The sequence below is a fragment of the Macaca fascicularis genome, chromosome 13 (assembly GCF_037993035.2).
Source record: "Macaca fascicularis isolate 582-1 chromosome 13, T2T-MFA8v1.1".
Taxonomy (NCBI): Eukaryota; Metazoa; Chordata; class Mammalia; order Primates; family Cercopithecidae; genus Macaca; species Macaca fascicularis.
The window spans coordinates 49,192,262-49,206,922 of NC_088387.1; the positions used below are offsets into that span (position 1 = coordinate 49,192,262).

At 35.7% G+C, this 14,661-nt stretch overlaps 1 protein-coding gene and 1 non-coding gene across 6 annotated transcripts in view; one reads left to right on the plus strand and one right to left on the minus strand.

The window, feature by feature from the left end:
* EXOC6B (exocyst complex component 6B) overlaps window positions 1-14,661 on the plus strand; it is a 678,199-nt gene that overhangs the window by 104,488 nt on the left and 559,050 nt on the right. For 3 of the 5 annotated variants that reach the window (XM_005575615.4, XM_065526965.2, XM_065526963.2), the window contains exons 3-5: window positions 87-134; window positions 1,988-2,078; window positions 2,178-2,223. In XM_005575615.4, the coding sequence (XP_005575672.1) occupies window positions 87-134; window positions 1,988-2,078; window positions 2,178-2,223 (185 nt within the window). The remainder of the gene's footprint in view (window positions 1-86; window positions 135-1,987; window positions 2,079-2,177; window positions 2,224-14,661) is intronic. The other 2 variants (XM_065526962.2, XM_074011555.1) reach the window with 1 other exon arrangement.
* LOC123568546 (U2 spliceosomal RNA) lies at window positions 11,615-11,812 on the minus strand. Its single transcript, XR_006691912.2, has one exon. It is a non-coding gene; the product is annotated as a U2 spliceosomal RNA (small nuclear RNA).

The window sequence follows — 14,661 nt, forward strand, 5'->3', positions numbered from 1 at the left end:
CATTCTTTTCATATTAAATTTAGATCTTTTTCAACTATTGTCTAAATGTTTGTTTTTTATGAGTATAAATTGTCTTCTCTCCACAGAATCAAGTGACGGATACTAATAGAAAACTACAACATGAGGGAAAGGAAGTAAGACCAGTTTACCTTTTGAAGAAATCTTTTCTGTTTCATGCCACTCTCTTTTAATGACTATGTTATTCATTTAGTGGTTAAGACTGTAAGTAGTATGTTGGAAGTACTTGGACGTTATTGTTGCTCTTCCTAATGTTTATCTAAATTAAATGAACGTAGTCACTGGGAAGTCTAAGGAGAGAGGATACAGCCTTCTTAGTTGTGCTTTTAGATCATTGACTTGTCATAATACAGTAATGCTCTTCCTCTGCCTGGAATGTTATTTCCTCAATATTCACCTTCTTCAAATCTTTGCTCAAATGTTGCCTTCTTACCTTATTTGAAATTGTGGTCTCACTCTTACCCGTGCATTCTTTTGATCCTTTCCCACTTTTTCTTCATTGTGCCTGTCATGCTCTGATATTATATTTAATATATTTTTACTTATATATATATTTTTTTTGCCTGTCAACCTCCATTGGAAATTAAACCCCATGGGATTAGAAATTTTCGTTTGCTTTATTCATTGCTGTATCCCCTCCATCTACCTAAATAGTGACTGGCACAATGTGGATGCTCAACAAATATTTATTTAACAAATTAATCAACCAGGCACAGAGGCTGAGATTATATGCTGTAATCCCAGTGCTTTGGGAGGCTGAGGTGGGAGGATCACTTGAAGCCAGGAGTTTGAGATCAGCTTCGGCAACATAGTGAGACCCCATCTCTACCCCCAACTCCCCCCAAAAAAAAAACCAAAAAAAAAAAAAAAAAAAAAAAGAAAAACAACCATAACCAGGCATGGTGGTGCATGCCTGTAGTCCCAGCTATTTGGAAGACTGAGATGGGAGGATCTCTTAAGCCCAGGAGTTTAAGGTTGCATTGAGCCATGATTGCGCCACTGCACTCTCAGCCTGGGTGATGGAGGGAGACCCCATCTCTATCCCCCGACCATTAAAAAAAATCGTTGATTCTATTAATTGACATATTTACCATTTAAACCATCACAGTTTATAATATTATTTTATATCTATTTGCTCATTTGATCCTCATGGCCGACAAAATCAGGACAGGTATTATCACTGTTTGATTGATGAGGAAACTAAAACAAATGATTTGCTGTATTTTACATAGTTATTGGCAAGGCTGGGACTAAAACCTGGGTTTTCTGACTTGTAGTACATGACTGTTCTCTGTTATCATGCTTCTTTCTTATCACCTAATACTTTTAAAATGTTTAATTTTAATAACCTTTAAGATTAGCTTTTGATTGTTTTATCAGTGACTTACTCAGGACCATTCTCTGGTTCTTTTCTGCATGGTATCTAAGCAGATAACATTTTTAGGTATGGGTGTAGGATGAATGCTGCAAGTAGATGTGTAGATTATTACTTTTTAAAGAAGTTTGTCTCACATTCTAAATTCTGTGGAGTACAATTTCTTCTAGTTATATTATGGTATGACTTCTGATAGAAGCCTTTAAAACTGGAGCTAGAGGAATAAAAGTGAGTTACTTTTCACCAAACTGTAATTTTTAGAAAAGCCACATCTTTTAAGTGTGTGGTTTATTTGTTGAAATAGAGATTTAGTTGAAGATAGTTTTTTTGTTTTTTCTCCTGGATAACCCTTGTATTTTAGGACTTCATTTTACCTAGCCCTTCCTAGTATTGTATGTATCTTGGGGAGAAAGCGGGAAACTGTGCAGGAATGTTTTACTGGTTAAGAAAGGCAGTTCTTTAGTTCACTTGGCAGGTCTTACTAAGAAACTGTCTGGGATTTTCTGATGAATTGAACACAGTGTGGAAAAATGTGACTGAAAGCTTTTTATTTACAGCCATTGGCATAATTCAGTCTTTTTCCCTCTTGCCAAGCTGGTAATAGCAATGGAAGAGCTGAAGCAGTGTCGACTACAACAGAGAAATATTTCTGCCACTGTTGATAAATTAATGCTGTGTCTTCCAGGTGAGGAACTGGAAATGGAGAAGGATTTTTGGTGTAATTTTTTTGCTTTAATTAGGCTTTCTCTAAATCATGTTTGTGTTTTCTTTTCTTTCTTTTAAGTCCTAGAGATGTACAGCAAACTGAGGGACCAGATGAAAACTAAAAGGTAAGATTTTTTTTTTAATGGAACAGTTTTTACTACCTAAAATTTCTGTTATTTAGAATACTTTTAGGTCCATATTTAGCATAACTTTTCAAAAAATAATTAAGTTTCTAACATCTTCTTAACCTTTTGTATATTTATTGATTCGTTATAGATTTATTTGTATATATACGTGGTATGCTAATGTGTTCTGTCATGTATTAGGTTTAACAAATAATACTTACAGTTAGATTTTTAAAAGACCCAGTCTTTTTTTTTTTGAGACGGAGTCTCGCTCTGTCGCCCAGGCTGGAGTGCAGTTGCACGATCTCCACTAACTGCAAGCTCCGCCCCCCGGGTTCACGCCGTTCTCCTGCCTCAACCTCCCGTGTAGCTGGGACTACAGGCGCCCGCCACCGCGTCCGGCTAAGTTTTTCTGTTTTTAGCAGAGACAGGGTTTCACAGTGTTAGCCAGAATGGTCTCGATCTCCTGACCTCGTGATCCGCCCTTCTCGGCCTCCCAAAGTGCTGGGATTACAGGCGTGAGCCACCACGCCGGGCCAAGACCCAGTCTTCTAAGGAAAAGCATATACCTATTTTAGTGATAGTTGGTTTGAGATATGTTTTGATTTATTTAATAGTGTCGTAGAAAAAAATAGTACTGGTTTTGGTGCAAGAGTACATTAGCGGGGGTTCTTCAGAAAAACAGAACCAATAGCGTGTGTGTCTGTGTGTATATGTATGTGTGTGTGTGTGTGTGTGTGTGTGTGTCTGTGTGTGTGTGTGTGTGTGTGCGCGCGCGTATCTCTGTCTGTTTACCTACTGGAGAGGGATGTATTTATTTTAAGGAATTGGCTCACATGATTGTGGAGTATAGCACGTATAGCAAAAGCTGCGGTGTAGTCTGGCAAGCTAGGGTCCAGTGAAGAGTTAAGATAATAGCTTGAGTTCCAAGGGGCTCTTCTGTAGAATTCCCTCTTCCTTGGGCACAGTCAGCCTTTTTCCTATTAAGGTTTTCACCTGTGGTGGAATGAGGCCTACTCACATTATGGAGGGTAATCATCTTTACTCATAGTCTACTGACTTAAATGTTAATCTCATCTAAAAAATACCATCACGGAAACATCTAGAATAATGTTTGACCAAATATCTGGGTCCAGTGGTCAGCCAAGTTGCCGCATAAAATTAACTGTTGTAAAGGGGAAGGGTGAGGTTAAATTCAGAGGATTTCCTCTTCTGTATGTTGTTTTCTTCTAAAGGAAAATCTACAGTGACTCTATAGTTCTGCTCCCCAAACTAGAATAAGCATCTCCCATCTCTCTACCCTGAGATGCCCTGTAGTATGATGGGGATATATGAAGCTGTAGGATAAACAGAGCATGTCTTCTTGGAATGTTAATTTTACCTAGGTTTTGAGGGAAAAAGTATACATTTAAAATATATTTAATATTGAGATAAGAATAGAAATATTATGGATAAAAATTCAAAATTCTCAAGATTTTTGAAGCTGAATCATTAGACATTAAAATAGGAGGACATGCTCTCATAAGAGAACATGGATAGAACACTATGAGAAGTTCTGCCTGTGATATGAAAGTAGTATTAGTTCCCTAATATCCTTTTAGTAAAGTTCTAAAATTATAGAGAATTTAAAATCACCTGTGAGCCAGGTGCAGTGGCTCACACCTATAATCCCAGCACTTTAGGAGGCTGAGGCGGGTGGATCACTCGAGGCCAGAAGTTTGAGACCTGCCTGGTCAACACGGAGAAACCCCATCTCTACTGAAAAACAAAAAAAGGAGCTGATTACAGGAGGTGGTGCACACCTGTAATCCCAGGAGGCCAAGGCATGAGAATTGTCTCACATAATAGCTCGCATTCGGGAGGCAGAGGTTGCAATGAGCTGAGATTGCACCACTGAGCTCCAGCCCGGGTGACAGAGCGAGGCTATCTCAAAAAAAAAAAAAAAAAAAAAAAAAATTCACCTGTGTACCAACTTCTCGGAATTAACAGATATTAACAATTTTCCAGTTTTGATTCATATATGTGTAAAGAAAAAAATATGTAGTATATATATAAAACATATATATGGACAGAAACAGGTATATATATATATATACTTTAAAAAATTACAGATAAAATTTATGTTCCCTTCTTCGGTCCTATTCCTTTCCTTTCAGTCCTATTCCTTTCCCCTGAGGAAACCAGTATCATAAATTTATTGAATGTTCTTCTAGTCTGTGCTTTTAATATTTATAAATCATATATTGTTTTGTTTTGTGTTTTAAAAAGTTTATGTAGATGATTCTCAGTCCTCATTTTGAGATCTGTGTATTCACTCAGCAAAGATGAATCAAATACCTACTATGTGCTAGGCATTGCTCTTGGTGCTGGGGATACAGCTATGAATAAAATGGATAAAAATATCCACCCTTTGGGGCATACATACTAGTAGGCAGCTTATTTTCTTTATGTATATAGACACAGTTTGCTCATTTTAATCACTCCATGGTAGTCTATTATATGAATAATTCACATTTCCCCTGCCAGTTCCAGTGATTATCATAAGTGCTGTTCGCCAATATTTCTAGCTGCTTCCTTTGGTGCAAGGTAGTATTATATTTCCTGGGTTCCCTGTGTATATTTACTGGGTTCCCAGTTCCATGTGACTTTTTCTGGCTGATAAGATGTGAGCAGAAGTGATATGTATCACTTTTGGGCTTAGCATTTAATTTCCCTCCAGAGTTCTCTTATTTTCTCTTGTTCTTGAAAAATGGCAACTCCAAGATGCTGGTTGAGTCCCTGAGTAACTTCAGAGAGCGTAGCCTACCTGCCAACCCATTGTGAATGTATAACATGAGTAAGTTTTAAATCTTTGTTTTAAGTCACTGAGATTTTGGGGGTGGTTATTACTACAAGATAACTATCCTTACTGATACTGTTTGGGACATTTGGTATGTTTCCAGTAGTTATGACAGACCGTGGTACAATAAATGTCCTTGTTCTTGTCTCCTTGGACTCACATTCAAAATTTCTTGAGAGTGTTGTTCTTTAGATGCTTCTATGCATGGAAGTGGTATCATGAGGGATTAGTTAAATATAGATTCTGATAGAATAGGTCTGGCTGGGGTCATTCCTGAGATTCTGCATTTTTTGCCACGCTCCCAGGTGATGTCAATTCTGTTGGTCTAGGGTCTATACCTAGAAAGAGATCAGCTGGATCAGAGAAAGGGTTTACATGTCTTTGACCATTGGTATTTTGTGGGAGGTCCTGTTACTCTACCTCTTGGTAACATCTATATTGTCAAACTTTTGGTTTTTGCCAGTCTGATGATTGTGAAATGATAGATCACTATTGTGATTTTTATTTTATTTTTATTAGATTATTAGTGAATTTAGGTTTTAGGCATTTGGGTTTTCTCTCATCTACTTGCTGCCCACTTTTAGGTTGTTTATTATTTTCTTTTTCATATATAGGAATTATATACTTTGGATGCCTTTTCCTGTTATATATTGTCTTCCAGTGCATGGCTTACCTATTAACATTATATAATTAGTAGTTTTTGTTGCATAGAAATTTTAAGTTTTGGTATAATCAAATTTATTTTGTGGGTTTCAAAAAATGTTGTTTTCAGACATTCTTAACTTCAGTATAAATAACAGTGTCTTTTTCTTGAACCAGTTGAAAGTAAGTTGCTAACATGACACACTGTCATCCCCAATTACTCTAGTATGGTTTCCTACAGATAAAGACATTCTTGTGTGCAACCACAGTGCAGTAGAGAATGGACATTAGCTTTGATAGATTTCTAGCATTAATTGGCATACCCAGTTCAAGTTTTGCCAATTGTCTCAATCATGTTCTTTCCAGCAAAAGAATCCAGTTCAAATCACAAGTTGCTTTTAGTTGTCATGTCTCTTTAGTCTTTTTCAGTCTGGAACTGTCCTCAGCCTTTCCTTGCCTTTCATGACTTTATTACTTTATTACTGTTGAAGATTACAGGTCAGTTATTCTGTAGAATGATCTTGCTTTCTTTGAAAATTTCTCATCTGACCATCTCTGTTTTTAAATAAGACTGTTTAGATCTTTTACATTTCATGCAATTATCAACATAGGCGTTTAAATCTACTGTCTTCTTTTATATTTTCCATTTATCCTACCTGTTCTTTGTTCCTTCTCTGTATTATTGTATTTTTAAAAAATCAATTTCTATATTTCAGGTTGTTGTTTTATATTTGGTAATGCCCTATTATTTATACCTCTTAGTTTTACAATTTTTCCTTGGTATCCTCAGTGTATTGGTTACAGGTGCCTTGGGATAGGGGACTAGGTGTAGATGCTTAAGTCCCTTATATAAAATGGCATGGTATTATCATATAACCTACACACATCCTCCTAAAACTTTCAGTCATCTCTAGATTACTTAGAATACCTAACAAAATGTACATGCTATGTAAGTAGTTGTTACACTGTTTTGTTTTATTTGTGTTTTTTAAAAAATATTTTTGATCAAAATAGTTGATTGAATTCACAGATCTGGAACCTGCAAATATGAAGGGCCAGCTGTATTTTATTTTTTTCGTGGTTCCTTCTATCTTTACAATGTGTAACTTACAATGAGTCTTTAAATATTACACCAAATCACACACAATGCAAGATTCTTATAATGATATTCTTCCATTTTACCCTTCTTTATGTCATTGTTGCCATGTTATATTCTTCCATTTTACCCTTCCTTATGTCATTGTTGTCATGTTATTATTATGTTATTATGTCGTAAGACCTGTGACAACACAGTGCCACACATGCTCATTTTTGCTGTAACTTTTAAAGAAATTTAAAAATTAAAGAGAAAAACTCTCATATATTTACCCACATTATTTTAAATGTAGATCCAAGTTTGTATCTGGTATTATTTTTCCCCTTTGGTTAAATGACATCCTTTAATATTTCTTGTTGGATCAGTCTGCTGGCTATGAATTCTCTCAGAAATACAGTATTTCTGAAAAAAATGTTTATTTCACCTTCAGTTTTTAAATTGAATTACAATTCCTATATTATAACATTCATCATTTTTAAGTGTACAGTTGAGTAGATTTTAATACATTCATGTGGTTGTAACGTCATCATCACTAGCTGATTCCAGGACATTTTCATTACCCCAAAAAGGAATCTTGTACCCATTCCTCTTTCCTCTCTGCCCTGGCAACCACTAATCTGCTTTCTGTCTCCATAGATTTGCCTATTCTGAACATCTCATGTAAATGGAATCATACAATATGCAGCCTTTTGTGTCTGACTTTTTCCACGTAGCATAATGGAAGGTTTTCAAGGTTCATTCATGTTATAGAATGCATCACTGTTTCATTCCTTTTTATGGCTGAATACTCTCTCACTGTATAGATATACTGCTTTCAGTTACCTTTTCATCATTTAATGGACATTTGGGTTATTATCACTTTTCAACTATTAAGAATAATGCTGCTACAAATGTTCATTTACAAGCTTTTGTGTGAGCATATGCTTTCAGGTTTCTTGCGAAAATACTTAGGAGTAGAATGTCTGGGTCACGTGGTAAACATTTGGTGCACTTTGTCTCTGTGTATGTTTTATCATTTTGAGGAACTTAGATTCTTTTCCAAAGCACCTGCACCTTTTTATCTTCCCAACAGCAGCATAGATGTTTCCAATTATTGCATAGCCTAGTCAATACTTATTATTGTCTACCCAGGCCAGGCATGGTGGCTTATGCCTGTAATCCCAGCACTTTGGGAGGCCGAGGTGGGCGGATTGCTTGAGCCCAGGAGTTTGAGACCAGCCTGGCTAACATGGCGAAACCCCATCCCTACTAAAGACACAAAAATGAGGCGGGTGTGGTGGTGTGAGTCTGTAATCCCAGCTCCTCGGAGGGGCTGAGGCATAAGGATTGCTTGAACTGGGGAGGCTGAGATTGCAGTGAGCTGAGATCGCGCACTGCATTCCAGCCTGGGGTGACAGAGTAAGACTCTGTTTCAAAAACAAAACAAAACAAAAAATCCTTATTATTTGACTTTAATGTAGCCATCCTGGTGGGTGTGAAATGGTGTCTGATTGTTTACCTTCATTTTAAAAAAAACCTTGATGGATATAGAATTTGAGGTTTATGGTTTCATTAGTTCATAAGACATGATTTCATTGTCTTCTGGCTTCTGCAGTTTCCAAGGAGAGATGTATAAGTAGCCTTACCTTTGTCTCCCTGTAAGTAATGTGTCTTTTCTCTAGCTGTTTTAAAGCTTTCGTCTTTATCATTTGTTTTCAGGCAATTTGATTTTGTGCACTTTGGTATAAATATAGGCACACATATGTGTATTTATCCTGCTTGTGGTTTGTTTAGCTTCTTGGATCTGTGGGTTTACAATATTCATAAAATCTGGAAAATGTTGACATTATTTTTCCAAACTCTTTTTTTTTCCTTTTCCCATCACCATTTTGGGACTTCAGTTATATTAATATTTATGTTGGACAGCTTGATTAACCCCGCAGGTGACTTGAAGATCTTTTCTCCCTGCCCCCTCAGTCCTCTCTGTGTTTTATTTGAGATAGATTTTATGGCTGTGTTCAAGCACATTGATCTCTCTCATTTGCATTGTGTAATGTTTTAGTCCCTTTCAGTGACATTTTCATTTCAGATAATATATTTTTCATGTACAGAAGTTACATTTAGCTTTTTATGTCTTATTTCTTTTATTACTTGTTTCTTTATGTACATGTACCTTGTCCTAATTGCTGTTTTTATGTACTCCTTTGCTACTTCTGCCACTTCTGGCATTTTTTTTAGATCTGTCTGCAGACTGATTTTGTTTTTCCTGCTTGTAGGTCAGTTCTTTGCTTCTTTTCATGTCTAGAAATTTTTGATTGAATAATGAATATTATGTTGATGAGTCTCTGGATTTTTGGGTGCTTTTTTTTTTTTTTTTCCTTTAGAGAGTGTTGGGCTTTGTTTTAGCAAATGGTCAGGTGATTGCAGATCAGTTTGTTACCTTCGGACCCAATTTTTAAACTCTGCTTAAAGGCCTACCTTTATTCCAGGGGAGTTCAGCTTTACTAAGTAAGACTTGATCCCTCTATAATCTACTCTGAATAGCTCAGGAGTCCCCAATGACTCTTCACTTTGACTGTTCAGAGTTTGAATGTTTATCTGCCTTGTCTGAGATCCTTGAAGTGTTCATCTTACCTTCCCCTGGCTGGTCTCCCACTCTCTCCCTTCCTTCCTTCTTTTTACCTATGCATGTGGAATTTCACTTTCCCTATGCCTGTCCTAGTACTTAGCAGACTCAAGGGAACCCCTGTGTAAATTTCTGCAGTTCTTTTTCTGCATTGCTTTTTTTGGGGAACTCTGCCACACAACTTCAAGCTGAATCAACTTTCCTGAGCTACTATCACTGATTCTCTAAGTCAGCAAGGCTGCTGAGCTCTGTTTTGATTTTTTTCCGGCTGTGCCCATGACCTAGAAATCAACTTTAGGTAGATAATCCTGGTGATTATTAAACTCACCTTGTTTGTTTCCCTTTTTACAGAGATAGCAGTTCTATGTTGCCTGATGTCTAGTGTCTGCAAATGACTGTTTCATGTATTTTTGCCAATATTCTACTTGTTTATAAAGTGAGAGATCATGTCTGTTCCTTGTTAGGCTTTTGTAGCTGGAAGTCTGTTTTTTTTTTTTTTTTTTTTTTTAAGCTATAAATACTGACTTTTCTACTGCATTTTATGCTCCCTGGGGAAAGACATCTGAACATCTTTCTATCTCTAGTGCACAGAAGAGATTAAATGTTTGTTAATGATGCTCTTTGATTAGGAGTGACACTAATATTTTTCTGTGATGAAAGCTTTTATTTCACATTTTATCATACTCTGAATTTTAAAAAATTTCTTATAGATAGTTGTAATTTGCTTTCAAGCATCACTTCCTAGAATTTTAGAAACCATCGCTGTGAAAGAATTCCATGCTATGGCAAGAAAGTACCAAAATTTATTTTGCTTGGAACCAATATATTTCTTCTTGCTTTAGCATTCAACCATGTCTGTTTTCTGATCATGGTTATTCAGTTTGTAGGATTATTTAGAACCTCTTTCCCTGCCTTCTTCCCTTTTATTCTCTGCTTTTATTTTCTTTACTTTAGTTCTGATTGTATCTCTGTTAAGGAGCCTGCATGAGAAGAGGGGAGAGAGTGACCACACATGCAAGTGAAACTTAGGAATTTGCCTTTTGATTCAGTTTTAATAATGTCTGGAGATTGTCAAAAGTACATCAAAATCTAATTTTGGATTTCTGTGTTCACTGGACACAATTTTTTTCTTTTGGTGCCTGCTATACAGGTGTTGGTTGGCTATCTTTAACCTGTCATGGATATTGAAATAGACTAGACATTTGAATATTACTGATTCGTTATAGTTAAAATGTGACTATGCTGGGAAGGGACAATGGGGAAATTGGGTGACATCCTTTGTTTCCAGGAATCACTGGGTTTTGTACTAATTAGCCTTGAAAAATGTGGAGCTATTTGACAGACCAGATGTTTTCAGCATGAGCCATGTGTCTCATCAGTGAATGTGCCTTGCATCTGCAGGCAACATTGTTGAATTCTCCTCATTCTATAAACAATGTTCCAAAATATAACTAAACCCCAAAATGTGTTTATCTTTTTGGCTTAATTTCTGGCTTTGTATCCATTCTAAAGTTTCTCTCTAGAGGAATTGCATTTTATTGCACATAGCTCTTCATACCTAATTGTAGTATAAACACCATTCTGTTTACACTAAACCATGTGAATTGTATTGTTTTTGAGCCTGTAAAATTTTAATAAGAGCAATGATTTCAGATTTAACTATATTTGTACTTTTATTTACATTTAGTGAGAATAAAACTTTCTTCCCTCCATTTACTTGAACAAAGACTTTGATTTTTTGGAACACATGAGGGAAAACATTAAAAACAAAAAAACAAAAAAACCCAAGTAAAACCAGTCTCTAGTCTTTAGCATTTGTGGTACTAAATTCATTGGAGCAAGAAGAGTTTAAGTATTTGCTGTGAAAATCATTCTTAAAGTCCAAAATAGAGCTGTAAGTCTTTGCTTTATAAGGATGGAACTGAATTTTTCCTATACCAAATATATCATGGGAAACATGGAAATTAGGAAATTAAAAGTATGAAGGAGAAAATTATCACTCGTAGGATTGCCATCCAAAGGAAAAATATCATGGCTAACATTTTTGTATTTTTTTTTCTCATTTTGCTCTCTACTTTTGTGTGTGTGTGTATGTTTCCAGTGATATATATCTCATATATGCATAAATGTTCATAATTTATATGTGTAAATATTTGTAATTTTGAAGAATATTATGATTATACTTGTAAGATCTATTTTTTTTCTTTTCAATTGGAGCACCATTCCTGGAGGTACTGCAATGCCAGGTTGATGCATGGAGGGGACTAAATAAGTTCCCATTTTATCTCCCTGCTGCAAAAATCCATTTAATAAATATTGTCCTCTGATAAGAGAATGTATCAGATATTAAACTGATAAGATATATCAGATATTAAATTTGATCTTAGCCAAAAGGCCAAGAGGCAATGAAATCTATTTTTTGAAATTATTTTCATTCAACAATATTGTAAACATTTTGCTCCTTTATTAGCCTTTTACTACTTCTTATTAGAAATCTAGGTTAGTTTTTTTATTTGCTAACATAAATAATTCTATAATTCAAGAGGCTTATATGTATTGCTGTGCATCTTTTTTTTTGTTTGTTTGTTTGGAAATGCAATTGCTTAAAATAATTGTTTTGCTAAAATTCTTCATTGAAAACTTGTGTTGTTCATAAAAACTTGTTTGTCAGCCGGCTGTGAATTCCATTTATTGAAACCCCTGATGAAACACATTATCTTTTAAGAAATCTTTGGCAGTTTGATTTGCATTTTTTCACATATCAGTTAAACATTTTTTTTTCATGTGTTGACCCTTTTTGGTTCTTTTGTGAATTTTCTTTGTTCATTTTTTTAACAAAAACAACTCAAGTTTATTAATCTTTTTTTTTTTTTTGAGATGGAGTCTTACTCTATCACCCAGGCTGGAGTGCAATGACGTGATCTCAGCTCACTGCACCCTCCATCTCCTAGGTTCAAGCGATTCTCCTGCCTCAGCCTCTTGAGTAGCTGGATTTACAGGCTCCCACCAACATGCCCGACTAATTTTTGTATTTTTAGTAGAGAAGAGGTTTCATCTTGTTGCCTAGGCTTGTCTTGAACTGACCACAAGTGATCTGCCTGCCTCAGCCTCCCAAAGTGCTGGAATTACAGGCGTGAGCCAACACGCCCGGCCTGTTAATCTTTTAGGTACACATTACAAATAAAGTTTACCAGTTTTTCCCTTTATTCTTATTTTTTTTTTGCACAACTTATTTCGTTTTTACCTATTCAGCTTTATTAATCTTATTTGTCCTCTTATGCATATAGAAGCTTTCCTATTAGACAAATATCATCCCTTTTATTATTATGGAATGTCCTTCTGTGTTACTAGCAATATTTGTTGGCTTAAAGTCTTTTGTATCTTGTATTAATACAGCCATTTCAGCTCTTTTGTGGTTCCTTTTTTTTAAAAATTTTTTTTTTTTTTTTGACGGGTCTCACTCTGTTACCCAGGTTAGAATGCAGTAGCCTGATCTCAGCTCACTGCAACCTCTGCCCATTCAGGCTTAAGTGATCCTCCCACCTCAGCTTCCCAAGTACTTGGGGCTACAGGTGCATGCCACCACATCTGGCTAATTTTTTGTAATTTTTTTGGTAGATATGAGGTTTTGGCTTGTTGCCCAGGCAGGTCTCAAACTCTTGAGCTCAAGTGATCCACCCACCTTGACCTCCCAAAGTGTTGGCATTGCAGGTGTGAGCCACTGTGCCCAGCCTTATGGTTACTTTTTTTTATGGCATATCTTCTTTCCCTTTTACTTTCAACCTATTTGTATCTTTGAATCTAAGTGTGTTTCTTGTAGACAATATGTAGTTGGATCATGCTTTTTAAGTCCTGACGATGTTGGCCTTCCAATTGGATTGCTTAGTTCATTCTCATTTAATGTAATTATTGATATGGTTGGATTTTGTTCTTTGTTTTCTATATTTTTAATGTCTTTTTTTGTTTGTTTTTGTTGCTCCTTTACTGCTTTCTTTTGTGTTAAATATTTTTAGTGTACTATTTGAATTCTTTTGTTGATTTTCAAATGAGATACATTTTTGATCTTTTTTAGAGGTTGCTCTATGGATTATAATATGCATCTTATCACAGTCTACTGGAGGTCACTGCTGATATAAATTTGGTATAATATATAGTAGTAGTTTTGCTTCAATTAGCTCCATTTCTTTCCTACTCTTTGGTGCTGTTATTATTAGATATATTACACTTATACATTTTGTAAACCCATTGATACAGTGTTATAATCATTGCTTTAAAAAATTTTATCTTTTAAAGACGTTAAGAAAAGAGAAAAAATATTTTTATTCGTCTTTCATATTTAGCATGTATTTACTATTTCCCATGTTCTTCGTTTCTTTCTGTGAATTCAAGTTACCATCTGCTGTCATTTCCTTTCAGGCTTACTTTAGTATTTCTTGTAAGGCAGGTCTGCTAGCAAGGAATTTTCTGTCTTTCTTTGTCTGGAAAGGTATCATATTTCACTTTGATTTTTAAATAGTCATCAGCTAATGATTGGTTAGAGGTTATGCTCAAAAAACTTGAGTAAGGTTTCCAGTCTTTGGTAATGAGTTTGTATGTGGGTTAGGGACTACATTAAAAGCAGTTTTAAAGTCAGCTTAAACTTTTACCTACCTTCTTAGTTTTCCCATGTGCCTGTCTACAGCCTCCTAGTCAGCCAGGGATGTGTGGATTGCTTAGACCCTTTTAGATGTCGCCTGCAGGTATGCATAGCCTCTCAGCCAGCTAGCAACTTGCAAAGAGTTTATCAAGCCCTTCTGTGGGTCTTTTATTTCTATGGTTTACCTGTTAAATTTCTGGTTAGTCCTTTGGTCTGTTGTTTGCCCCAACCCAAATTTTAACTTTTGACCAGTAGAGCTGGAGACTTTTCTTATTTATTTATTTATTTACTTATTTTTACTGAGTTCGCTACTTTCACTAACAGCATCTCTCAATATGAGTTTTTTGCCCTCTGCTCCATATTATGTCAGCCCCTCATCTCAGGAAAGCTGCTGTTTCATGACTAGCCATGGCCAATGAACAGGGGTGGAGGAATTAGAAGGGGAGAGTGATGGAAGTAGCTCCAGGCAAGAAAGCTACAGAGTCCCACTGTTGAGCAGTTATTATGAATAAACACTTCTTGACTTGTTGTTCTCTTTTGTTTAGTTTCCAGAACCCTAAAATAGTTGTTTTGGATAGTTTACATTTGTTTTCTTTGGATAGAAGATTTGCCAAGCTTTT